Source organism: Chironomus tepperi, unplaced genomic scaffold (assembly GCF_022539635.2).
Source record: "Chironomus tepperi strain 1889 unplaced genomic scaffold, CSIRO-AGI_Ctep_v1 contig_223, whole genome shotgun sequence".
NCBI classification, from domain to species: domain Eukaryota; kingdom Metazoa; phylum Arthropoda; class Insecta; order Diptera; family Chironomidae; genus Chironomus; species Chironomus tepperi.
Window position 1 is genome coordinate 1126376 of NW_027226345.1, and position 27895 is coordinate 1154270.

General features: G+C 34.1%; 1 protein-coding gene across 4 annotated transcripts in view; it reads left to right on the forward strand.

Moving 5' to 3' along the window:
• Nucleotides 1-27895, forward strand: part of Drip (aquaporin homolog protein drip) — a 42572-nt gene that overhangs the window by 10438 nt on the left and 4239 nt on the right. For all 4 annotated transcript variants that reach the window (XM_070640756.1, XM_070640757.1, XM_070640758.1 and 1 more), the window contains 3 exons: nt 196-392; nt 27333-27351; nt 27417-27541. In XM_070640756.1, the coding sequence (XP_070496857.1) occupies nt 196-392; nt 27333-27351; nt 27417-27541 (341 nt within the window). The remainder of the gene's footprint in view (nt 1-195; nt 393-27332; nt 27352-27416; nt 27542-27895) is intronic.

A 27895-nucleotide genomic window follows, 5' to 3' on the forward strand; every position in this document is an offset into this window, starting at 1 on the left:
ATTTCTATTTGCCTTGTTGCTACATCTATAAACATTTTATGATTCGGAATTTACCTGATGACTAGTCATGACTGCTTAAATGTTGTTTTTTGCCATTTATTAACGAATATTTTTTGTAATACCCGACATTAAGCTTTATGAAATAATTTAATAATTTTGTTTTCCTTTATTTTCTTGTTTATTGCTTCTTATCAGGAGTTAAGGAAATTGTTGGTGTTCAGGACATCACAGACAACAGAAATATATGGCGTATGCTTGTGGCAGAATTTCTCGGAACACTTTTACTTGTCTCAATTGGTATTGGAAGTACAACTGGATGGGATAAACCCTATGAACCCTCAATTCCTCAAATTGCATTGTGCTTTGGATTAGTCGTTGCCACTTTAGCACAGGTAAGTCAATATTTTATACGAATTAAAATAATAAAGCGGACAAACGTTGACGGCACTTGTCAAGTCTATAACATAACATGATAAAATACGCTGATTCATGTTATCTATGATAACAGAAAAAAGTAGTGTCAGTAAAATGGTAAACTTCCGTCCATAAACTAATGGAATTTTCTATGCCACTGTCAGTCACGCGATCAGTGTCACTTTAAATTTTCTGTACTGTATGTTGTGGATTTTTAATATATTCATTTCGCTTTTCTACGACGAAAATAAGGGAAGGGCATCTGAAGACAATGTTGAATATTTGTCTTTTGGAAATTATCTTCAAAAAATAATTAAGATTAGACTGTTGAACTTGAAATAAATGCCAATCCTGAATTATTTTTGCATTATGCCTGAAAAGGCTATCTCTCATTAATTTGATTTAATCACACTTGAAACAATGGCTGAATATGATAATCAACAATGATTTAGTTTGTCAAGTCATTTATAACTGAGAGATAGAGGAACAAAAGTTGTTACTGACCGTGAAAATGCAGTAGCTTTAAAGATTGAATTTTGTCATTTAAAATTTTTACTCAAACATCTGTCATACCTTGAAGTAGTCATGAACGTCATAATATTTCATCCGCGTGAAAATATCATCACTGTTACGCGATATAAATTACCATGAATGAAATGCACTTCCTACAAGCTATAAATTCAACGTTTTTATTTCTTGACATCAGGTCAAGTTGTTTCGTCTTTTTATTAACAAGCACAAGTACAACACGGAAATTACAGTTTAATTTTTTGTTAGCACTTCTTGATATAACACAGTTCAATATGCTCAATTTGCTTTGTAATGGATCTGTTTATTGCCAAACTATTAAGTTGTCCCTTTTCTCACATAAATCATGAAGTGATGTTTACCCATTCAATATTTTATGTACAATTGACAGCAGAATGAATTGTTCATGTGAATGATAGTGCGAATTTATAAAACGCCTTCAGTCAATCCATCTTGTTCAAAAGTTTGTTCCAATTTTATTTTTGTGAAAATCTGTCATTATGGGTATAGCCGAATATAATTTTGGAGTTGTTCGTAAGTGATATCGGACGGCAAATTGGGATTTTCGGTTATTGGAATCTTCTGTTGCATACTCAATTACTTACTGCAATCATTTTTCTATGTAGAGCTTAGGTTGCAACAGCAGGCTTTTCACCTTACTTCAGATTTGCAAACAGGCACCTGTAACAGAAAAAACCGTACACATTCTTGATAAATTGCATGAATTTTCTTTCAAAACCATACAAATTATCAAGAATTTGTACGGTTTTAGCCTGTCACAGGTACCTTTTTCGCAACTTTGCCTGACTCTGTCACCTAGCTTGTGCAAATTCTCTGTCCAGACGTTGATCTGACATACTCAATATACGTCTCATACTTCTCAAAATTCAGGTCTTTCCTTCCTCTATAATTCCAAAATCTTAAGCTTGACGTCATAATCAACTGACCCCCAAAAAGATATCAATAGCTAATGCTTCTGAAAAGTCTCTCACGTTCTAGTCCGTCCGACAAAAGTCCACAGTCAGTTAAGAAGGAAATTGCACTTAAAAGCGGCGTGTATAAAACAGCATAAAATTGATTTATGCCTGTTATGATTATAGTACAGTACATCTATACACTTTTCGTGTCCTGAATTACACTTAACCTGCATACATATGCTGTTGAATCAAGCTTTAATCCACATATCGAAAATATTACAACTGCAAAGCTATAAATTTCTAAGTTTGCAGCATGTACATAGTTTGCAGATATAAAATTGATATTAATTTTTAATTCCAAGTCATTTATAATACTTGAACTGTAGCTGTGATGCCTAAATATGTGTGATGATTCAAGAAGTAATATATCAATATAATTTATATCCAAACTATTTTTTTACTGCTACTTATTCTTCATGTCTGCCTTTTTAAAATTGGGGTTGGTCTTTACACCGGAATTCCCCGGAATTTTTAAGCCACACGAGAACCGGCACAAATGTTATTTTTTTTATTTCTTGTAAAAAACTAGAATTGGCAAACTTTTCTGTCATGTGCCTTCTTTTTTTTGGTATTCAGGAAGCCAAACAGTAGCTTATCGTAACTTTAAGTTTGATTGATAATACACAAAAAAGTTTATTTTTTATGTTACAACAACAACAAAATCGATTTTCCGGGAATGGGAGACAATTTAAGGCATAGTTTGATGTCGTAAAGACCTTAATGATGTTGAAATATCGCCAAAAAATGACATTTTAATTTGAACAATTGTCATAAAATTGACATTTTTCGTCATACGCAAATTACAGATCCATTAGATTGCGATATTGTCGGTGTCGCCCGAAAATTATTATGTAGTCTAATTCTTTATTAGACCTTAGCCAATTGCAATTGCGTCTGATTGCATTTTAACGACACTTTTGTGTATTTTATTTTGTAAAATATTTTAATGCATAATATGCAGCGGTATATGACAGTAAGACTATAAATTCATGCATATTATATATCTGTCGTTACAGTCATTTGTTGATTTGTGAATGTTATTACAGTAATTCACAATTATAAGCATAAATTTACTCGAACATGCATTTGATATTCAAATATCATGAGTGACATTAGCTTACTCTCTATTTTATTCGCATTTCCACCTCATTTTTATTTTTATTTTCATTTTGTTGACTTTTTTAGCGTAATTTTAAAATTTTTTTGAGTAAGGTAGCTTAATAAGTCACAATGTTCGGTCGGTCGTTTGGTTTTGGGTCGGAAATTTACCTGGATCTTGTTTTGTGGGTTGGGAAGTGGCTTGAATTCTACTGGATCTTGCTTTTTGGGTTGGGAAGTCACCTGGATCTTACTGGATCTCATTTTTTAGATTGAGAAGTGACCTGGATCTTGTTTTGTAGGTTAGGATCTGACTTATTCATCAATTACTGATGGCTGGGACAAAAATGCGCTTAAGTCGCTCGATAAGGTCGTGTACTTTTGTAATTTTTTTCATAATTCTACAAACAATTCGTCTGTACTTGACTATCTACTGACACATATTCTCAATTTATTTGTATCATTTCAATTCTATGTTGTATGTCATTAAATTGGGTGCGTGATGAACAATTCAGATTTATTGCACTACAAATTGCTCTCTATGTCTATGTCTGAAGTAGTTTTTGAACATTTTTTTGCTTTCCTCTCACTTGCTCTTCACATTCTGTGTGCCTCTCAAAAAAAAATTATTATTTTGTCAAAACATCATCTAAGTAATTGATTGTGTTCATGTCATGGGGAGTGTCAGTGGATTCGTAACGAAAGAAATCTTAATGGATCTGGTTTGCTATAGTTTTCATTAGAAAAAATTAAATTGACAATAGTCATGTAGAGGCAAAGTAGTTGACTTTGAGGGCACAATCAGAATAAATGATTATTAAGAGTAGAGTCTGGTGGATGTCAAATTGTGTGCTGAGTGATTTGTTATGGGAAAGTTTAGTTTTGGTCTTCTTACCTTCTGGGTAACTTATTGCAGGATTTGAAAGAAGAATCCATGGATACAATCAAGTTACTCGACTAGAGTTGACTTAATTACTTCGCTGGCCATACAGATCAATTGTGATCCATGACCACCCTCTTATTGCTTCTGAAGCTGATTCTATCGCTCTCGACTGCTTCCTAATTATCCCGATGCGCAGCATTTATATCTCATTGGACGATTTCTTTCCATGAGTTCTTTTGACGCCCTCGTGATTACTTCTTCTTGAGTTGACTGTCATTGCTAAATCCGGCTTCACTTCAAGCTCCGACTACACCTCCCGAACTCAAACGATGACCTACAGTTTATATTTAGTTTCAACCCACTTTTCACTTGACGGCATTACTGTTTGTAGCCTACAAACGATGTCCAGTTCATATAATTTCGAATAAGTCTCGACAAACACAGCTTCTATGTCAATAAGGCACTTCAACTCACTGTATACATACCTGATTAATTTGATCATTTCATTTGCACTAAAACCACTTCATCCATACTAAATAGATGTTGAAAAAACATTCCAACCTGATCTCTATGCTCTATTTTTCACACAAGTGATTCGCCGCTTTTTTCATTACAGTCTATGACGTATGTGTCAAAATCACAAAAAACATTGAGGCACGCAATGTCATTACAATGCGTTAAATGTCTACCTACTGTACAATTTCAAATGATAAAGGCATTTGAAAAAAAAAATCTATTAATTAATTAACATGGACATAAAATTAAATACCTGTGTGTCTTTTCGTCCGACGAACACGATTTATCCAGATCGAAACAAATAAAATAATTATTTCACAAATATTTATTGATAAATTCAGAATAATGGTGATAATTATAATTTGTTGGTTTTCCCGATCAGATAGCTATAAGAATCAAATAATTAATGTGTGAATGAAATGAAATATGAGTCGGCCATACTTTTTCGTGACGAGATTTTATACGTCCACTCTTATGGACTGTTTGGACGAAAAAGAAAGCAAAAAAGTGAAATGGCAAAGATCATTGTATGGATGCTATAAAAATAAGTGAGAACGCTATAATCTAATCGGGTATGCTATAAATTGGGCAAATTCGGAAAAATATAAAAACAAAATGACCGTTAATTAACAAGGTCCCCCCTGGAACACCCTGAAGGGGTGTCCACAACTTATTTACGGGATCGTTTGTTTGTGCAAATTTTGTTCCGAATATTTTTCAACTCCTTCCTCTTCTCGATTATCTCTCTCAGGTCTGGCTGATGATTTGTGGCTGAATTGAATTCAGTCTCTAATGACTCATTTGTACCGAAGTTGATGATGATGTTCCCATTATGTACAGATACTTTCCTCTTCTTTGCTTTGGTATCATTCTTTGTAGGCATAAACTCATCTGGTTTTGGAATGGTTGGAAGTCTTTGAACATCTACATCTCCTTTACTCATGTCTATGGATATTGTGCTGAAATCGTACTTCTGACTTCGTGAGCAAACGGCGAGAATACCTCCACAGTCACTATTTATTGGAATTGGTTTGTGAAAGCCCCTTGCGTCTGAGATGGAAGTTGTTATGAGTAATGTGCGTGTTGGAAGATTGTTTGGTACTTGTAGATCCAGAAATGCGTACATAGGCTTCACGATTGTTTTAATTTTGTTGAAATGTTTGCGAAGTACTGTGAAAGTTTGTTTGTAGGCAATGTTATTTGTACAAATTGCCTGTGATTCACTCCACATGAGGGCCGTTTGTACTGACGCTTCATCCTCAAAACCCACAAAGCAACTGAAGGGTTTTATTCCGTTCCAATTGCTGGAAGCTATGAGTTTTACAACTCCAAACTCTGACATGACGCTGAAAACGTCGCTTGCTGCAAATTTTGGTGGAAAGTTGTTGGCATAAATTATTTTTCTTCCCGACTTTCCAATGAATTCCTCTTTCTGTTCATCGTTGAGTTGAATATTTTTTGCAACTTCCAGTTTGTCATTGCCTTTACTGGCAAATTTATTTAATATAATCGCACGTTCACTTTGCATTTTTTGGCACTTTGTATAAATGTTTTGATTTTGCTGTTGTATTGTTTTCGCACCCTTTGTGTAGATAAAATTTAAATATTTTTTGACCAGTAGGCTGCAACTTGCGTATTTTTTGGTTTCGGCTTCTGGTTCTTCTAGTCTAATATCTATTTTTGCGATTAAATGTGCCGGGCGTTTTTCTAAAATTGTTCCGTCTTTGAGCTTTATATCTGCAACTCTAATTGCGAAATCCTTGCCAGGATATACCTTACAAATAATTCCTCTATTCCATAACGATGGATTTTTTGTTGGATCCATATAACATACATAGTCATTCAATTTTAATGAATATTTTGCAAGTGCGGAATTTACTGGACGACGAGTGATGATTGGCGCGTATTCGGATATGAATCTATGACGGAAGGCTTGGACTAAAGCATTAATTCTTCTTGCTGGCTTAATTTCCATGATATCTGGTGGATTTGTAAGTTCATTATTTGAGCTGTCATCCATACCTGGATAATTTTGATATCCTGTCATTAGGATATATGGACTTAACGGGATTTCATCCATTGATGACACAGGAACTTCCGTTAATGGACGATTATTGAGGTTCGCTTCAATTCTTGCCAAGGCTGCTTCCATTGATAGACGTGGAACTGTGAATTTGCCTAATGAGGCTTCCAGTCCTCTTTTGACATCTTTAATTAGACGTTCCCAGGCGCCTCCCCATGTTGGAGTGTATGGTGGATTAAAATGCCAAATTATACGTTTGTCAGCTGTTCCTTTTTCTAACTGGTCTTTGTCGATAACTTTTGCTGCTCCAACAAAATTCAATCCATTGTCGCTATAAATATGTGATATCGGACCTCTTCTTGCCCATAACTTGTCTAATGCAACAAGGAAATTTGCTGTGCTTTTATCGTCTAAAATCTCAAAATACACAGCTCTTGTGACCATACATGTAAAAATGACAACGTGAACATCAATTTTACGTCTCGAACGACCCACATAAACGGTAAATGGTCCAAATAAATCACATCCAGTATGGAAGAATGGTTTGTTGTTGATGTCAAGTCGAAAATCTGGTAAATCGGCCATTCTTGGCGATGATGGACGGATTCTTTTTTTGAGACAGTAGAGACATCTTGCTCTACATCTTCTGACTGCTCTTTTGGCGTTAATTATCCATACCCTGGATCTCATTTGAGCAATAATTGAGTTGTCACCGACATGTAGGTTGATTTTGTGATAATGATTGACGATTGAATCCGTAATCTCGTGGAAATTTGGTAGAATCGGAGGTGCTCTTGTGTTTAATGGAAAATTTGATGATAATCTCGTTGTGGCTCGAATTAGTAATGTCTGATTGCAAAAAAATGGCGATAGTGAGGAAAGTTGACTTGTTTTTTTGACTTTGCCTTCCTTTTGTAAACTTTTCCATTCTTCAGCGAAAACGACTTTCTGAACTTCTCGTATGACATAATTTTCAGCTCTTGATATCTCTGAATTTGTGAATTGTCCTGTTCGGCGAAGTTTTGGCATTTGAGGTATTAGGTAATCTGCAAAACGCAAGGCTTTAGCGATTACTCTAATGAGTACGGGCCAATTTGCACGTACTTTTGCGGATATTTCGGTGAGAACGTTCTGGATTGACTCTAACTTGTTATTTGAAATCTTGGATATGGCAACGTTAACTTCGATCTTTTTTGTCACACTCGTTGATGGCTGTTTTGGCCACTTATCAGGATGTTCATACAGGAACGCTGGGCCGTTGAACCATTCATGTGCTGAGTTGCTATAATCTATGGATCTTTCTTTCGTGGCGTAATCTGCCACGTTTTGCTTTGATGGAACATAACGCCATTTATCTGCTGATGTAAGTTCTTGAATTTCGGCAATTCTTGGAGCTGTAAATGCTGTTCTTGGAAGATGATGTGTTTTTATCCATTTAAATACGATATCAGAATCTGTCCAGCAATTATAATCCACGAATTTTATTCTTCTATGCCACTGCATCACAGACTTGAGTAAGCGGGCGCCAATAAGGCCAGACATTAGCTCAAGCCGTGGAATGGACATATATTTTAACGGTGCTACTCTCGCTTTGGCAGCAATCAGACGAATTGTGACTGAATCACCATGTTGGACTCTTATATATGCACATGCGGCATAAGCTTCCGTTCCTGCGTCTACAAATACGTGTAATGTGACTTCACAATCTCTTAATGGAAATTGACTGTAACTTCTGGGAATTTCTAGTTTTGCAACATCATTAAAATCTTTGAGCCACTTCTTAAACTCCTCGCATATGTCACTTGGCGGTTTTTTCTTCCAATCTGTGCCTGCTCTCCAGACATGTTGCATAATCATGTGTCCTCTTATGCGAAATGGTGCTATTTGCCCTAATGGGTCAAAGATCCTCATGACTGTACTGAGCATTTCCTTTTTTGTAGGAGTATAATCCTGTTCAACGACCTTTTTAATCATACTATCGTCGTTGAGTCTATAAACATATACGTCGGTTTGTGGCTTCCAGAATATGCCGAGTACTTTGGTAATTAGCTCTTCTTGATCATTTGCAATTTCGCTCATCTTCTTACTGACATGATCTTTTGGCAAATTGTCCAGAAGCTCTTTGCTGTTTGACTGAAATTCAACTAAAGGCCATCCAATTTTAGAGAACATACATATCAGATCTTTTGCGACCTTTGTTGCTTCCTGGACTGTATCTCTGCTATCTGGCGCATCGTCAACATACATTTGATTGATTGCCACATCTGATGCTTCTGGAAACTCGGCTTTACAATTTTTAGCATGGTCGATTCGGATGGCACTTGTTACTGATGGACTGGATGTTGGTCCGAAAATGACTCGAGTCTGTCTGTATATTTTTGGCTCTTTAGAACTGTCTCCTTCTCTCCACAACGTTAATTGACTGTATTGGTCTTCCTCATTGAGTAAGTTCTGGTTAAACATGGACTTAACATCCGCTTGATACGCTATTTGACCTTCACGTAACGAGCACATAGATTGTGGCAAAGGAACTAAGTTGTCTGGTCCCTTTAAAAGCTGTGAATTCAGGGAAATGCCTTTGAAGCAAGCTGCCGTGTCGTTTACCCATCGAGGTTTTGGTGGTGACTTGTTCTTATTGAACACGAGAAAACCGTATACGTAATTTCGTCTTGGATGTTTGTTTGCTTCTTCTCTTGTTGTTTCTATCAGCCATCCATTGTTGATTTGTTCCTTGAATTGTTTGTTGACGAAATCCAGCATATCGAGTTTCACGAGACGTTTTTCAATTGAAATGAGACGATTTACAGCTTCTTGATAATTGTCAGGCATTGTGATGTTCTCATGTGCCCATAATAGACCCGTTTCGTAGCGACCCTTGCCGGGAATAAATTTAGTTGTGGCTTTGATGACTTTCTCAGCTTGTTGATCTTCAGCACTCAATAATGAAGCATTCTTGTGAGCTATGCCGATGCTCTCAACATCGTTGCAAGAACGAATGTATCGAAGCAAGTCGTCATTTGATACATCAGGTGTGTCTATTTGATAAGTGAAGCCGAGTAATACAGGATTTGCCCGATCGCAAGGATCGAAGCAAGATCCGTATAATACCCAACCTAACGGCGTAAGTGCTGCTACTGGATCTCCATCTTGACCACATACGGATGATAAATGTGCCATTAAATTAGCATGAGTTAGGCCTAGTAGTATTTGTGGAACTTGTTGGCTATAACACGGCAATGGAACGTCTTTCAAATAAGGAAAACGACGTTTGATTGTCACTGGATCTTGCTCTTGTTCAGGTAGATTCAGCGATTGTGTGGCTGTAACATTCTTGATAACGATAGGCTTCGTTTTTCCGGACGGAAGGAAGTTTAAGTCAAACAACTTCGCTTGTGTGTCTGTATGCTCGATATCAGTTGCCCATCTTAGGTTGAGTTCATAATCCATTTGACTATTATACTTTGCTTGCTCAAATAACGAATGAGTAGCTAGTGATATTCCTGAACCACTATCATACATTACTGTCACTGGAATCAGCTTTCCATCAACTGCAACCACATGTCCAGGAACCATCGGAAAATGTGATACCGTTTGCAAGAAACGAGTATGTATATTAGCCGAGGTTGTCGTAAAACTGGGTAATTGTTCATTAGAATGTCCATGAAGTAACGGATGTCTATTCTTCACCTCGCAGCCTGTGATGTAGCATCTTAGACACCTATTCGGACAGTCTTCAATCTTGTGCTTATTTGAACACAAACAACGAGAGCATACTTGAAGTCGATTGATAACTTCGAGACGTTTGGCATCATTATACGATATTAATTCTGGACATTTGTAGAACGGGTGCTTCTGCTTGCACAGAAAGCATTCACAATTAGCGTAGCGATTCTTTCTCTTTCCACTACCTTTTTTGCGTTTATCTTGTGATTTACTGGAACTGCTACTTGTCGATGATGACGGTTGAGTCCCCCCGTCGCAAAGTCCCCCCGTGACTTCAATTGCATTGACATTTGCATTCACGATGGGTTTCGGACGATTGTTCTTAAAACTTAGGTCACGGATTTGTTCCTCTAAATATGCTATGACGCCATCAATATCCTCCGACCTATTGTTGGTTTTGGTCCATTGTCTCCACGATTTGACATGATCAGAGAACATTTTACTCTCAATAATGAACAGAATGGCTTGAGATGCTAATTCGTGTTGCTGATTATGTATACGACATTGCAATGCAAATTGTTTGGATTGTGTATATAATCCAGTAAGCTTTTGTTTGTCAGTAGCTTTGTCTACTCGTGGAAGTTGTGTAATCCTGTCCATAGCTACGCGTACAGCATTACCTCGTACTCCAAAAAAATCGTCAAGCCTCTTCAGTGTCGCTAAGGCTTCAGCACAAGGATCGGACAATTCAGTCACGAACATTTCTCTAGCTTCACCTTTGATTAAATCACGTAATCGATCCATATCTTCAAAATCACGAAAACTTCCTCTTACACTCGTTCGGACAAACTCAGATAAAAAGGTTGCCCACTTGGTAACATCTCCGTCAAAAGGAACCGGCTTAGCGAGACTTGAACGTAATAACATTAATCGATGGTCATCATATTGATCTGCTACTCTTTGTTGCTCTTCATAATTGGGCCAACCATTGCTAGTATTTGAGGCATTGAAAGTAGAATTATTAATACTGCTGACATTTGTGGCATGATTAGAAGGAATATTCATTGGAATTGGAATTGACGCTTGAGGGATCTGTGTCGTGTCTTCAACACCTTCGGCTAAGCGAAGAGTGTCGTTGAGACGATCGATAAATGTCGAATGAAACTGTCCTCTTGACTGAATAGGAGGAACTAGATTTGATCCAGATCTGGACCTTTCCAAAGATATACTGCTTACAGCCTCCTGTAACTGCCTTAATTCCATTTGCTGTTTCATACTAATTGCTCTTTGAGCCTCTAATTCAGCAGACTGTTGTGTCAATTTGTCTACCTTCTCCTTCAATTGTTCTGCTAACCTCTCAGCGACTCTTTTTATTTCTTCGTATTCGGCTGATGAGATTGATGATGATGATGATGATGCATATTCGGCTGCCTTTCTTGCCCTTTCCTCAATTTCTTGAAATTTTTGATGAAGAGCACTGCTGCCAGTCGTACAGTCGGTACAGTAATAAGTTGTCAAGTGAGGCACAATGTTTGAATTGTAGCCAGCACAAGTGACATGAATAACGTTATTGCATGGCTTATTTCCTTCGGCTGTCAAGTTCATGCACTTCAGCATATCTCCTTCACGTACGTTACATTCATCCTGGCAGCGTTCATGATGAGCTTGTTCTACATTTGTCAAAAGGAATTTTGACATGTTGGCGTTTCTCAGATTTGACCAGTAACAACAAAATGATTTTCAATAACGATAGTTCTCCTTAAAAGAAAAACTATCTGATGATGTCTTTTCGTCCGACGAACACGATTTATCCAGATCGAAACAAATAAAATAATTATTTCACAAATATTTATTGATAAATTCAGAATAATGGTGATAATTATAATTTGTTGGTTTTCCCGATCAGATAGCTATAAGAATCAAATAATTAATGTGTGAATGAAATGAAATATGAGTCGGCCATACTTTTTCGTGACGAGATTTTATACGTCCACTCTTATGGACTGTTTGGACGAAAAAGAAAGCAAAAAAGTGAAATGGCAAAGATCATTGTATGGATGCTATAAAAATAAGTGAGAACGCTATAATCTAATCGGGTATGCTATAAATTGGGCAAATTCGGAAAAATATAAAAACAAAATGACCGTTAATTAACACCTGTGAACTCACGAGATCAATTAAATTGTGCCTTAAATTTCACGAGAGTCAAGTCTGAAAGGGAATCATGCGAATGATATTTGCACAGTTTGATACATGTTAAGCGAAAGTGCAAAATTGTGTTCTCCTTCACAAAGTATTGAAGCTTATGCACGCGACAATTGATGTTGATAAATATTGTCCTGACTATATTTACTAGTGGAACTGACGGTATCAATTAAAATTTCTTCTGTGTCATTGTTTATTGTGGATACAAGGCTTATCTACTTGTGCATATATAAGCAACCAATTTACATGATTAATGATACTTTATTTATTCTTACAATAATTACGATGATGATTCGATATAACGGTTAATATGCACGCAATTCCACTTTAAATTACGTGATATCCAGCTGATCAGTCTTTTGACATGAAAATTTAATTTAAATTTCAATGTATGAATTTTTTTTTGAAGTTTTTATTGAATGAATACTCGCAACTGTTGAGGCAAAAAAGATCGTGAGAAGAAACGAGCATAATTAACAATAATAATTGATAATTAAAAGGGAGAAAAAATTAATATTTTCGTGGGTATTTATACTCAAACTTGATTAATGAATGCTATAAAAAAAGCATTTAAAAATTATTTAATTTTCATGAAAACTTTCAAATTGAAAGCTTTAAAATGAGATAAATTTAAATAAGAAAACAGTATGTAACTACTGACTTAATGTCAATATGGATTTTTACAATTACGCAAATTCATGGCATTAACCTGCTAAGCAGAGGTGGAATTTTGTGGTTCAAAGAAGTTCAAAGTGTTTAGCAGGGATTTGCTGAAGGTCTTTTGGTCGAGTGCAGAGGGTTTGAACGTGCAAGGAGCCAGCGTGAGTTCACTTACTTACTTCGCTTGTCGTACATATCAATTGTGATCCATGACCTCCCACAGGTGTCTCCTGAAGCTGGCTCTATCGCGTGTCCCTATGCCACCTTTATTAATGCCTACGCCCCTGATTGACGTTTTGACGGCTTTTGTCCTGAACTTGACGGCTGTTCTTAACCCATTTTGAGTAGCAACTCTGTTTTTTTGTATCATGTACTTCATACTAATAATGTGCCTGCTACAAAATTTTCGTATGTCTAACAGCCAACGTAATACCTCAAAACAATGCTAATCTTATGAAGTACATGAAATTTGAAAGGATTTTGTTGTTGGGTGATGAAAAATAATAATTTTATGAGTTCTGCCTTAAAAAATTAAATTCAACTAAGCGGACTAACTTCTGTGTACCTTGAATTACAGAAAATCGACCACCTTGGGGTTATTTAATTCGCAAGTAAGTGCGACACCATTAAATTGGCAATTTATTTGAATTCATACTTATGTAAATTGCCAACATCAACCTTTTATGGACGGTCGATGACAGAAATCTCTCTTTTATGCTTTATGGACATACAAATTTGGTACAAATCAATTTTAACTTAATTTGGACGAGAATTTAAATTTGTTGCATAAAATTTATAGCAATTAATTTAATTTAATAAAATAATGGAAGTAAATTGTCAATCCTTGACCCATTTCACAATAGTGTGACAAATGGAAATAGTAAATTGGAGTTTAAACGCTAAAAGCGAAAGGATGTTCAGTTGCAAAAAACAGACACAGATAATAGACATAATTTAAAAGATGAAGTAAAGTAGTCAATTGCGTGTCATTTGATTCATTTGAACATGATTACTTAGTGACACAATGGAAATTATAATTGCCATTCATTTAATAAAGTCGATGAAAATTTTCACTTGATCATCGTCTCGAAAGTGCTGATTGGTGCTACATACTGTAATTTCAATGGATAAATTCACATAAAAAGCTTTAATTTCTGTTGTAAGCATAAGTGCAAATATAAAATAAAGATTAAGATAGCCACTGTTGGCATATTATTACTTTTTTTGTCAAGGTCTTTGAGGATTGAACATTGAGTAAGAGTAGCGAAATATATTTTCAATGTTAAACATTGTTAGTGCGAATTTTATGGTTAATTGAATCATAATCCTTATCTGTTGTAAGGATTATCAGCTCTTCAAAGTCATTAGTCAACGAGCTTTAACCAGCATGGACTCAAAAAGTTCAAAATAACGATATATCGCATTAATGACACCTTATTGGAAACAATATATCTTTATAGGAGAATAAATACCTTACATGGCATCTGGTGAATGATTTCATATTATTCAATCTTTTAATTTTCTTAGGGAGCGTTCAAAAATTTCCATTTCATAAATCATTTGGCGTGCAAATTGATATCACAATCAATTTGAATGATATTTATGCGCTGTTGGCTGAAAGTGTCTTGCAGAGTGTATAATAGTCAAATGAAAGGAGGTGTTAACATGAGAAGCTCCATAAATGAATATGAAGAAGTTTGAATGGTATGAGGATTAGTTTGATCAGCTGGATTATATCTAATCTCATTTGGTGTTATTGAAATTTGGGATTTATTAGGAGTCATTCAAAAATAATGTCCATTTTTGAGTCGGGTAAGGGGAATTAAAATTCCTAGTGTTTTGATAACTTTTAGCAAATTAACGTATTTTCTTCCAAATATGGAGAGGAGTGGGTTGAGTTCGTCTCTTAAAATCAGCCATCTCACCCTGAATGCGCCTTGGAATGATCTTATAGGATAACAGTGATTTTGAGGCAGCTCTGTGATTGCCATAGTGTATATTTCTATGAATCAGAGTTAATCAAGAGTTGAATATCAAGAATTTGTACGGTTTTTGCCTGTTATACATCTCTGCTGTGGATACTAGACTCATGTCCTTAAAAGAAGCAAAATTCAATCATTCACAGATCATCCACTTCTATCATAAAACAGACAATAAGGCTCTCAATTACAAATGTCTATACATGTTCAAAAAGATCACAAATCAGCTACTTAACTCCTTAATATCACCAAAATATTAAAGGTTGATCACACAATTCATTCAATTATGCTCATACCTTAATGACAAATCTCATTGTGTTTTATGATTGTTTTTTTTTATGATGGAGACAATGAAAACACAGCTTTATGATACCTTGAAATGAATCATTAAATTGAACTATGCGTGTCTTGTTATGGTATTTAAGAGCTTAGCATGAATTACATGTGCTTATATCTCATCATCATCTTATTGTTTACAAACAAATTCATCATGCATTTTTCACTACTCATTATCCCTCAAAAAAATTCGCAATGAACAATTTTGACATACGAGTGACGAGCCAAAAATTGATTGGAATGGCCGCGCAAAAAAATTATGATTGAAAAAGTCAAGCCACAAAAATTGAATTGAAGATGCCATGTAATTTTCATTTCATTTGTCTATAAATAAAAACATTTGAATGGGGGAATGTACTACATGCTGTCAATTTTTACTCTATGATGTTGGTCAAAATTACCGCTAACTACTTGTACATCCATTCAAGTTCATTTAAAATTCAAGAGCTCTATATGCTATTCAGATAATAAATAGTTGATCTTGAGTTATTTTGCGAAAAGGAGTTTACAGGCAGAGTTTATTTTTTTCTGCTTCTTTTCTCTTCATTCGCGTCTATTCGGGTCACTTTTTTTGCATGTCAGATTGTATAAGCACACCTTACCTTAGTTACTTTAAATAATAATAATAAAGTCATGCGTAGTAATATGAAGTCATTAAAAATTCGATCACTTTAGGGGAAGTGTGGAGGGAAATTGGGATTTAATGTCATTAAAGCGCATTTTTGGGTGATCTCTTACTTAATAAGCTGGCTGTACAGATCTATTTTGATTCATGACCTCCCTCAGATTGTCCATGTTACTAGCTCTATCACTTGCCAATCAAAAATACTAAATCCAACACTTCCGAGCGGCCAAATGCGACAAATCTGATTTATCGCCGTAAAATTGTTCGGAATCACCCATCATGGTGTCTTTAAGGCAACTTCGCGCTTTACCGTAATTAGGGCGACCTATGCGGCATCCATGCGAATACATTGCACTGTTCGAGACTGTGTCTATCAACAGCTTCCTTCCATGAGTTCGTTGGTCGCCCTAGTGATCTTGTGCCATCTACAAAGTCTGATTTCAAGGAGCTTCTACATGATTCTGAACGATATCTACTGTTGCCAATAATAACCGAATTGCTATATTAAGATGATAAACCACTTCAGTTATTTAATGTTCACTAACATGCCCCATTTAACCTTATTGTCGTTATAAAATGCTTTGATAAATTCTGAAGCTGATAATTTACTTTCTGATAAGCATTTCTTTATTTAGAACTGGGTGATTGGACCATTTGCCAAAAAGCTTCAAGTATAATTAGGTAATTTCAGAGGGCAATTCCGTAATTAATTAATTTAAAAAAAGATAAGCATTTTTACTGTTTTTTTGCGAATTGGAATTTTCACCTCTTGAAATTGGGGATCGTTTCGTTAATGACGTCTATTGACGTCGAGTACTTAAGAGTTAACAGCTGCTTAGTGAGCTCAGACATTATTGAACGACCCCCAAGCGATAAAATGCTTTTTCGAGAATGTCGAGTATGTCAAATATTTGATCTCGAGATATTTTCTAATGAATTACTTAAGGTTATCAAAGGAGGCAAAAAGCTGACAATCAACAAATTGATGTTGACAGCTAATAAAGTAATTTCCCAATTTAAGCATTATTAAAGGTATAACTTTTTATTATGATAACAATGCAGACGTCGTAAAACTTCCATGGCAGCTAATAATAATAATTGATTCATTAAATTAAGACATAAAAAATTTTAAGGTTCACCGATTTGAGTCTATATTTGATGAAGTAATTATTGACCCAATTAATCAATATGGTAAACAGCTATAAACGAGTTGTCTATGGGTAGATTTAAGACAAATTTATGATACTTAAAATCACATCACTCATCATCATCATCATCATCGTGAATACGCTTAGTCTTTAAATGTATATCTTAATGGAAGTGATTACTTTCATTGCACTTTACTTCAAAAAAAATATAATTTCATTACCACTTGCTTTCATACAGTCATCGGATCTATCCAAATATTAATAAAAGGAAGGACTGAAGTTTGACTTTTTCTATGTGCTTTAAAAAGCCAGAGAATGGTGCTGCGAGACGAGACGTCGACATTTGTGTCTTAGTGCTGTAGATGACTCACAATGTTCGCATTTACGTTTTTTATCATTTCAAAGCTTTCCATTTCAATGTCTACCATAACATCTACATATGTGCATACATTTGTCATTAAAATACAAAAAACCAATTTTTTTCTTCAATGAATGAATCAAGAAAAACATGAGACTTTCAATGATTTATTAGTGTCGTTTGACTGACTGAAATTATTATAGTCATATTTTTTCGCACACTACGGGAGTTGCCAGACTTTTTTTTTGCGCTTAATGGATATTTCAAGATCCATTTAACCTGTTTATTTACACACTTCTCGAGCTACGCAATGCTTCATTTAGGAGCCACGCGAGTGAATGAAGAGAATACATGTGAATTCAATATGACTGGAAATTCCTAGTTTGTGTTGCTCGGGCTATAGAATTGAAATTAAAACATTTTCCTATGTAAAATAAAGATTTAACATCCTGCTGCATAATAACTTCTTAGAATTAGTATTTTATTACAATTCTTCTCATTCTTATTCATGTTCAGGAGTATAAAATCAACAAATCTGATTTTAAAAGGCAAATTAATGGGAATTGAGTTAGGGGATTTGATTGTTTTATTCCTGAAAGATGTAAACTTAATATTAGAGAACATTAATTTTTCGAGAATACTCGGAAAAGCTTAAAAGCATCATTTAGAATGTGTTTGTAAAACCTCAACCTGCACAATGCGGCAAACCGCATTTTTCTCCTTAAAATGTGTTGAGATCATCCGTTATTGTGTCATCAGGTCGTCGTTATTATGGCGACAAAGCGAACGCGCTTTATCCATTTCTTAGTTTATATTCTGAATACCAGAGTTAGAATTCGACTCGTTACTTACTTCCTTGTCGCATTTAGAGTTTGTCGGAAGCTGAATCTGTCTTTAGATAACTTCTGTCAGTTTCTAATTCCTAGCACATTTGCATCGTTGCTCACATAGTAATCCCTTGAGTTCTTTGGGAGGTCGACTAGGATTTTTGGATGAAAATGTCAAATTGAGTCGACCCGACTTCATTGAAAGTTCAACTCGACTTCGAGTTCAGATTCCATTTAAAACATTTAATTGATACCATTACTAATGCATACAAATCCGAAATTCGAACACTTTTGACTCCTTTGATTGATCAAATAATATTTTTAGGTTAAGAGTTCATTTCATAAAATATTTTAGTTATTTCAATAATAAAAGTATGTTCGCAAATATTGTTTTCAACTAACCCTAATCATTCTCCAACATCAATCTCAATTCCCTGCCAACTTTTCACCACTACTATTGCTAATATTGATTTTCCATTCTAGATTAATCCTAAAAATAATGCGTAAATACATTTATTTCGATTCAATTTTTATGGAAATTTCACTTATTTCTAGTTTTAATTATTGCTCAATTAAAAAATAACATTCAGTGTACTTGAAAACTACATAAATTCCCTTGAAATGACATCAAATCAATAATGTTTTACATTTTATTGCTGTTGTTCTTATCTTAATTAAATGTATCTTTAAAATGAGCGATGAAATGTAATGAGGAATAAAATGTTAAAGATATGAAACTTTTTTTATTGTGCTTTAATGAAATTAAAAGCCTCAATTAAGGAGTTATTGTATTGCCTGTAAGTTTTTGGACTATAAAATATTGAAGGATTTAAATAATCTTGTGTAAATCAAATCGATATTTTTTTTTTATTTTTAATATCCAATCAAAGCAATTAATCGTAACGGATTGAGAGTGCCAATAATAAAGCCCAAATGACCTACGTTAATATGCTTTACATTAATTATATTTCGTGCAAAAATAAACATTTTGTAATAATCGATGATGAAGAAGAAAGAAAGAAATGTCAAATCAAATAATGGGAATCGATTTAATAGATAATTTTACCAGTGGACTTAATTGATTGACCATTTTGACTATAATTTTTTTTGATTGCCTAAGCATGTTTGGGCATCAAGTTTAACATTTTTTGCGACAGTGTCAATTATTCCGTAAGTTCGATTGCTTTTAAATATCAAGTTTCCATTTTTTACCTCAATGGTAAACAATCAAGTTCATTAATGATCTTATTTATTGGCACTTCTTTTCAAATTTAGATCTTTGTGCGTACTTGGATATTTCTTTAATCTCGTGGGATAAGATCCAAAAAAAGACAGGTTTGACGTCAGCATCAACACCCGCAGGTCAAACTTCTCTTGTCATTTTGAAGGTTTTTCCCGTCGCATGACCAGCAAATAATCTTGTTCTTAAAAAGGGTAAATCCGCAAAAAAATAAGCAATCAATTGGACATGATTCATATCTGCATGAATTAAATATTTTAATAAATAAAAATCGAATTAGTCGCAATTAATAAATAAATAAATTACAAAATATCAGCAAGCACTTGAAAAAGGTGAAGAAACTTTTTGATATCGCTGATTGATTTATGATACTTTAAATACCATAATTGCACTTTTGACGTACTTGTAAACTACACGAACTCTTGTTAACTGTTTTCATAATAATAAGAAATGAGTTTTTCTTGAAGGATTGTTTACACATGTCAGTGTCGAAAGGATGTCAGGCTTTGGATGTTCTATTTGTGGATACAAATTCACTGGGCACAATTACAGTTATTATACCAAACCCTTTTTCCATCCACCCATGGCTGTTCTTGAATGGTAATAACAAAGCTATTAACACATAGCATGTAACTAATCCAGTCATAAACAAATACTTCAATTAATTTATTTAAAGCTTCTTAGAAAAATTGATTTTTTGCAAGTCATTCTGAGATTGAAACAATCTTATTTTGCATTCTTTTTATTCACCTGAGCTTCTCGGAATACCTTAAATGTTATTTTATTTCTGCATATCCAATTTTTTTAAACGAAATATTTTGTTTTGATATTGAAAATTCACGGACTGTAAATACAATTGATGGATGTTTGATCGTGAGCTATTAGGTATTGATTTGCATGGGATCAAGCTGGGTCAAAAAACTCTTGCAGTCAGATTGAAATACAGAAGTCAGATTGGAAATTTAAATTTGGCAATAAAAGTCATGAATTTGCCATTTTTTTGAGAATTGATTGATGTTGGATCGGAATACGGATATTTTGGATGGATTGAAATTAGGAATTTGTTGTTATTTATTGTTATTGAAACTGTGTTATATGATGACTGGGATCAGATCTAAGACATTTGGGCATCTTATATCATTTGGCTCATTTTGGTCTGGAACTAGACTGTATTTTCTGTATTGAACTTGTTGGACATGAAATAAGAAAGCTGAAATATTTGAATCATTTTCGAGATGTCCTCTCAATTTTCTAAGATATCATAGGTTAAGAAGCAAAAGTGATTTGATGCATAGCTCATTTAGTAAGGTCTGAGTTACGAAAGCTGCAGTTAATTTTGAACTCCTGGGTTCGAATCCCTCTATCAGCTTAGGAATTTTCGGAAGTTTATTTACTTCGTCCTCTTAAGTGTGTTGCAATTCCATGACAAAAACCAAAAATTAGACAACGTGAGATACAGGAACACGGATTATGTAGTTAATTTTGTAGAGAAAGGATTAGAATGGATTTATAGCTGTAAATTAGGTTATGATACAACGAAAATAATCAAAAAAATCACCTTGCATTCCATAAATTTTTTCTCTTTTGATATCAATAACTATATAAAAAGCGACAAGTAAGCGATTTCTCAAAAGCTTTTATGAATGGATTGCCTAATATCAATTGTCGAGCAATGTTGTCATAAAAAAGTCAATTTAGCACATTAAAAGTCTTTTAACAATATACCCACTCACTTTTATTTAATGCGAAAGAAAAAGCATTTCTAAAAGTTCCATTAATGAATTGTAAATACATTTCTACAGCAAATTAGCAAAACGTAAGGCAATCGAAAATTGGAATAAAAATCAATTACTTCAAAATTGCTCACGCACCAAGTCAATAAATTTTTCATTTATTTGAAAAAAATTACTAATTTTGTGCAAAGTTTTTTATAACTTCTTTTATCCTCCCATCTATTGTTGGTGATGTTGCTGATCAATGGATTCATTGTTTTTACTTTCATTCAAGATTTAAAAGATACTGAAAATGACTGAAGTGGCTTTTAATGATGATCTATGATCTTTTTTGTAAATTAAATATTTCGCAAGCTTCTATTTTCTTCAGCAGTTTTGTATGTTCCTTTTGTGACATAATTTTACATTTTATTCAGCTGATTTTGTTTTGAATCTCTTTTTGGACATGGCCAATTATTAATAAATATTGTAAATTCCAGAAAACTATTCAGTTAGTTGTAAAATATTCATTTCATAAAACCCTATGCCAAACGCCCTGTTGTTGTCAAGGTTAACTATAGTGTCAAGGTAACTTCGGGGTTTTTTAATACGCAGATGTGGTAGCGGCACGTGGAACGTGATATGGATTGCCTTTGACTTTGCAAATTTTCGTCATTTTCAAAATCAAAGGCAAGATATCAACACTGGGTGGTACTTAGAGAACACGTGGTGTTGTTCAGGATCATTCACGATTTAGCTATGACAAATAGCCAAATTCTTAGATTTTCGTTAATAAAACTGCTATGCTGTAGAAGCTGAAGAGTCTGAGAACGCCTAGAAAGTCAATAGACTGTTGATGGGATTTGAGCCCCGGAGTCAAAATTCACCACCAACTTTCATGACTAGCACTATGCCAATAGAGCTATAGTGCTATAGAGCTCTATAGTGCTATAGAGCTCGCTTCTTTAGCTTGACGGCTATTTAAGCTTCTATTGGGGTTTTCTGAAATCTCGGTTTCTAAAATTCTCGAGTCTGAGAAAGAGAGCGTAATTAAAAAGGACTTTCCTGAAGTTTCAATTTCGAAAAATCTCAACCGAGAAGTCTTGGAGTCAAAAAGTGAACTGACAGAGCTTTATAATGCGCACTAGTACATCATAATGACAACATTCTTAACTCTAATACTTCTTATTTGTTGCCAATATCTTCTTATTAACATTTGCGTTACACTTTCATTTTCGTTTTTAATTCCATCATCTTCGTCGTGTATGTACACTTAACGCCTTTCATTTCAAATCATTTGTGCACATTGTTATTCCTCCGTTATTCTCATAATTGTTTTAATGACTCAAATGACTCAGTTAATTTTTATTTTTCTTCTTTTGTATCTCTATGGCGAAAAAAAAAGAGTCATGTTTGGCCTTGCTTAAAAAGAATTGGAGGGAATGGCAAACCTACTTTTATATTTTCATCAAGTTTAGTATCTCTTTTTAAGTTTGTGTACGTAAGATTATCTTGATTATTGTTGGATATGTCACGGAAATTCTTTGGCATTTGATAGAATTGTCTCGTTATTATTTGATGGATTTACTGCATCTCTACCATAAAAATAATTAAATTACAGTCACTAACTCCAATTATCATAGATTCAATTTAAATTAGCATAGAATCGTTCGCAGAAATGGCTGAATAATGTGCTCATAAATTTTATAAAAACGTCAAAGACACAGAAATTAATCTTTTATAAATAAAATTTATTTACGCACACATTTCATGTCATATGATCACGATGGAATTTAAGTAGCTATGAAAAAACAATGAATGTTATTATTTTAAGCAGACACATTGTTGCTGTTAAGACTCAATAGATGTCGAAGATGTTGTCTTTTTGTCATACTTAATTTTATTATTATTTATGATATCATAAAAATTCTTGAATTTCAAATTTTGGAACGATTCTAATTGGTTGTTGTGGAAATTGTCTGTTTATAGCACCTTTTTAGGTTCTATGAATGGATGAATAGATTTAGAATCGGTTGATGCTCAGCATTAATTTAAATGGATTTTGACAAAAATGTTTTGAATTTTGTTTAGAAACTAGATGTCGACTCTTATTTCATATGGAGTCGAGTCAACGTTTCCATCTAAAGTTCGAGTCAATTTCGAGTTCTAACTCAGAATCTTTAAAATTTACGTCAGATTGTTATAAGAAAGATCATCGTGGACCATAATAAACATTTCTTAAGTTTATACCCCTTTGCCACTCCCTACTTTCAAGTTACATTCTGAATATCCTCCCATCTTGACATAAGATGGATTGTTATCACCAACCAAGCCCAGATCACTTTTACGTTAGAATTAATATTGACTTACAACTTGTTAATATGATCGTTGTTTTCTTCGTGTCAACTATCTGAATAGCTTTACTGCATTTCAAGTGCTTTGCTTTATAATTGAAGTGCTACTTACTACTAGGAATTGCAAATAAGCAAAAATTATAGTGATTACAGAGTTAATACAGCTAAGAAATTATCAGAGATGTAAAAAGGTTAATATAGGTTAACTTAGTCAAGGATTTTTAAGGTTATAAAGATAATTTAATAATTTTTTTATTGTCAAGTACTGAAGTTTAGATTAGGAAGTTTAGTGACTTAAGGGTTGGGTGAATTTAACGAAGAATTTCTTTTGTTAAGCTTGATTTGATGACCAAATCTTAAAAAATATTGAAAATTTCATTAATTTCTCGAAACTCCATCTTTTAATTAAGGAATCTAGAGCAGCAGATTACAATTCCTTAATCTTCATAATTAAGCACAAATCCTTTTAACTCTCATAATCTCCATCATTAAATCCTCCAATAAAAGAGCTTTCCGTCCAATAACAATTATTAATTCCCATGATGACTGTAATTTATTCACAATGGACCGAGATGAAGAGATCAGATTCAAGTAAATAAGACCCTTTCTCAATGATTACCATTCATTGTCGTATGCGATTTAATTATCTTTTTGCTTGCTTTTTTGCTTTAAATTCAATATTATCTGCTATTTTTGGTCGATTCTCTTGAAGCTGTAATGTAAAAACTGCCTTCAGGGTGATCTCAATTTATAAAGAATTGAATTTACTATGCTGTTGCTGTTTCTTTTATGATTAATGTCCTATTTACCCCTTTTTGTTAAAAAATAATAAAATGAATTTTTATACATAAGTAATTACATTGTTCTTAGTAGTGATAAATGACTGTTCATTTAGTATGTTGTTTTACTACTAAAAATGACTTTTGTAACAAGATTATTTATAAATGTTGATGCGTGACTTTATGATATGACGATTTAATTTAAAAATATAAGCACAAAAATTTATGTACGAAAGGTCTTTTTTTGTAACAATTCATTCCATCCCGAGCGACATAAATGAAGAAGGTTCCGTCAGGGAGCTTTCAGTTCCGTCCACTTAATCTCTTTTACTAATAGCAAATGTAAGCCGTATGGAGACCAAATAGCGTCCTCATGACTACCAAACTTAGACGGATCCTTAAAAGCTCCATTTGACCGGCGGTTCTTATTTGGTATTAGTAAAAGAGGTTTAGCGGAACCTTAAAAGCTCCGTGTCGGAACTGGTCGGAACCTTAAAAGTTCCGTGTCGGAACTGGTCTGAACCTTCTTCATTTGTGTCGCTCGGGCATATCTTTATTACTTTTTATTTTGCATCTCTTTATCTCCATTTCAACGCATGTTCCATGTGAACATTAAAGAATGAGAAGGTCAAGTCAATAGCTGTGAAGTCTCTTGCTGACAGGCTAACATCTTATGGCGCGTCCAATTAATTTGACATTGCGAATTTTTATTTACAATATTAAGTTTTTTTTTGGTAGTTTTAAGGAAGGAAAGAAATAATGCAATAATTTGTTATTTTTTGGGTAAATAATAATGTAATTTCTTAGCTATTCTTCTTGCTCAACCTGTCGATGAATCTTTCAAGTTCGAACAAGTCGAATGATATTAAGAGCCTTACGGTGTGAGGCGTGTAATGTTAATTTTCGATAATTTGTTTAAGCCGCAAATGGATGCGATTAATTTTTTGTTTGTTTTGGTGAATTTGTGGATGGATTTTAGAGAATAGCTGCAGTTTTGATGGTTGTAATGATGCAGGCAGGGCCCTTGTCGTAGGGGTTTTTCAGAAATGTTCTTGGGAAACTAAAGCTTATCAACGCATGTGTAGGATCAAGAACAAGCATATTGTCCATAGAACTGGATCTTTAATGCACTTTGTTTAGGACTTGACTTGATGATTAATTCCTTTTTTGACCCATTAAAAATCATGCCTGTAATGTCGTGAGCATTAAGCGAATCTTTGACATATTGACAGTAATCTATGAAATGATTGATAAAAGACTCGATTCTGAGAATGAAACCTTTGTTGTCACAATTGAGAGATATCCAGTCTCTTGCCTATCCATTCGATCAAATAATCTTTATTCTCTACCCGTTTCATTTTTTGCTACTCTACATATAACTTACAACTCCATAATTCTTTCAACAATGCATTACAGCATCTTAAAGTCAGCAACCCTTTCGACTAAAAGATACAACAGACAACAGGACTCCAAGGAAAAGTTGCAAAATTTATGCTGATTAACAATTTAATCAACAACGGTCTATAAAGTCTGCAGTTAAGCATAACAGTTGCATGATTACTGGGTTGTTGTACTTTTTTTACTAAGAATAAGCCACTAAAAAGCCGCAAAGTTGATTGTAATGCCAGCAACATGAGATACGCATACATATTTTACCTAGTGCAATTAAGATCGATATTTATTCGCACATAAAGAATGAAAAAAATCGAGAATGAAAAAAAAAAATTGCCTTTTGATCCACATTTTATATTGATGGTTGAAGCTTGTTGACTGTAATTAAAATATGTATCTACTCGCGCCAATATCTTTGGTCATGCGTGCATTAAAATGTATCTAAAAGTGCTCATTAAATGCATTCAAGTGCAAGTTTAAGACTGTTTTTTCATTCATTTGCCGCCGACTTTTAATTGGGATTAAGATTTCTGAGTTTATGTTTTTATTACTGATAAGGATTGGGAAACAACACGTAATGAAGACGGAATTTAAATAATTTAATTAAAATTTTTAATATCTTAATGAGGATTTTTATCATAATTTGAAATTTTTAATATCAATATAATTAAAATTCCACGGAAAATGTAATAATCTGTAATCTTGTTGCTATGCAGTCTGAGTTATTTATGTTGGGTTTGTGCTGTAGTTCAATACAACAATAAGATCTTTTATTGAAGTGAACATTGTGCGAATCTTTGTCATATTTACAGCACAGAGATTGGTCTCGAACACACGTCCTTGCAAAAGGGTGATATAGATATAAAGGCTGTTGCCTAACCATTTGACCGCAGAGGCCAGTTTCCACTGGGCTAAGACACCACAAAACGCAATTAGCATTGGACAGAGAAATTTTAAGTGTTCTTTGTGTCATCGTGTCTAATAGCACCCGGTAGCTCAGCAGATGAGATCACTTGACAAGTAGTCGAGAAAGTATGTGGGTTCGAGTAACCCACGGTTTTTGTTGTCTCTCTAGATCCTTAGAAATAGTAAGGTATCCAAGAGTTGTTTGTAATTTACGAACGATTCACGATTCTTCTAAAACTATCAACAATCAATATTGGCATTAAAAAGGATGATCCTCACTTTGCCTAACTGTTACAATCGTAAAAGTCTTTGTAAAGTATGTTGAGGATTATGTTCAAACTCCAAGTTACGTTACAAGCAGGAGTGTCTGAAAAACTGCATCCCAAGACTCACATGCTTACTGTCCTACTTACTTCGATGGCCGTACAGATCAACTGTGATTCATGGCCTCTCTCAGATGAGCCAGCTTAATGCTGCTTCTCCTATAAACAGTACTAAAATATTGCAGTTACTTTTCAGTCTCCTCTAGATAATTGGAAGTAATTCAATGAATTTTCTTACACCTTACATTCCACTTAATTAAAATTCTATAAAAAATGGAATCACATGTTTATGTAAATTGCCGTCAAATAAATCGATGTTCACTTAAAATACCCTTAATATAATTAAAAGACCAATTTAATAATTTTAATTTTTTCACTCTCAACAGGCTTTTGGACACATATCAGGTAAATTAATTAAATTAAACTCTGAGAAAACTGGACTTACAAAGTAATTTTTTATTCATAATTAGGTTGTCACATAAATCCTGCTGTAACATGTGGACTCATGATCACTGGTGATGTAAGCATTCTCAAAGGATTCTTTTACATTTGTTCGCAATGTATTGGAGCAATTGCCGGTGCTGCTATTATTAAGGTATGAAATTATGCAATAAAACCGTTTCCCTCTTTCTACCCCGTTCGATGTCAATAATTGTAACATGGCTTAAGAGCTTGTTCTACAAGTTTCCTTTATGCTCAAATCTATCCATACATCTTGTAATGTTCATTGAAAAGAAAGGGAGTGAGAAGTAAAAACTTGAAATTGTTTGCGATCAAGCCCGCCAAGTTCAATAACAGAAAGGCCTCAAACTAAAAAAGCATCTTGTTCAAGGTCATGATGCATGCACGAGATGAATGTCTTTCGACTTTTTTTCTTCTCTGCTATTTTCATTTCTTCATTCCACCATTTATTGCCTGTATTATTATATTGCAGTACAGGTTCACTTTT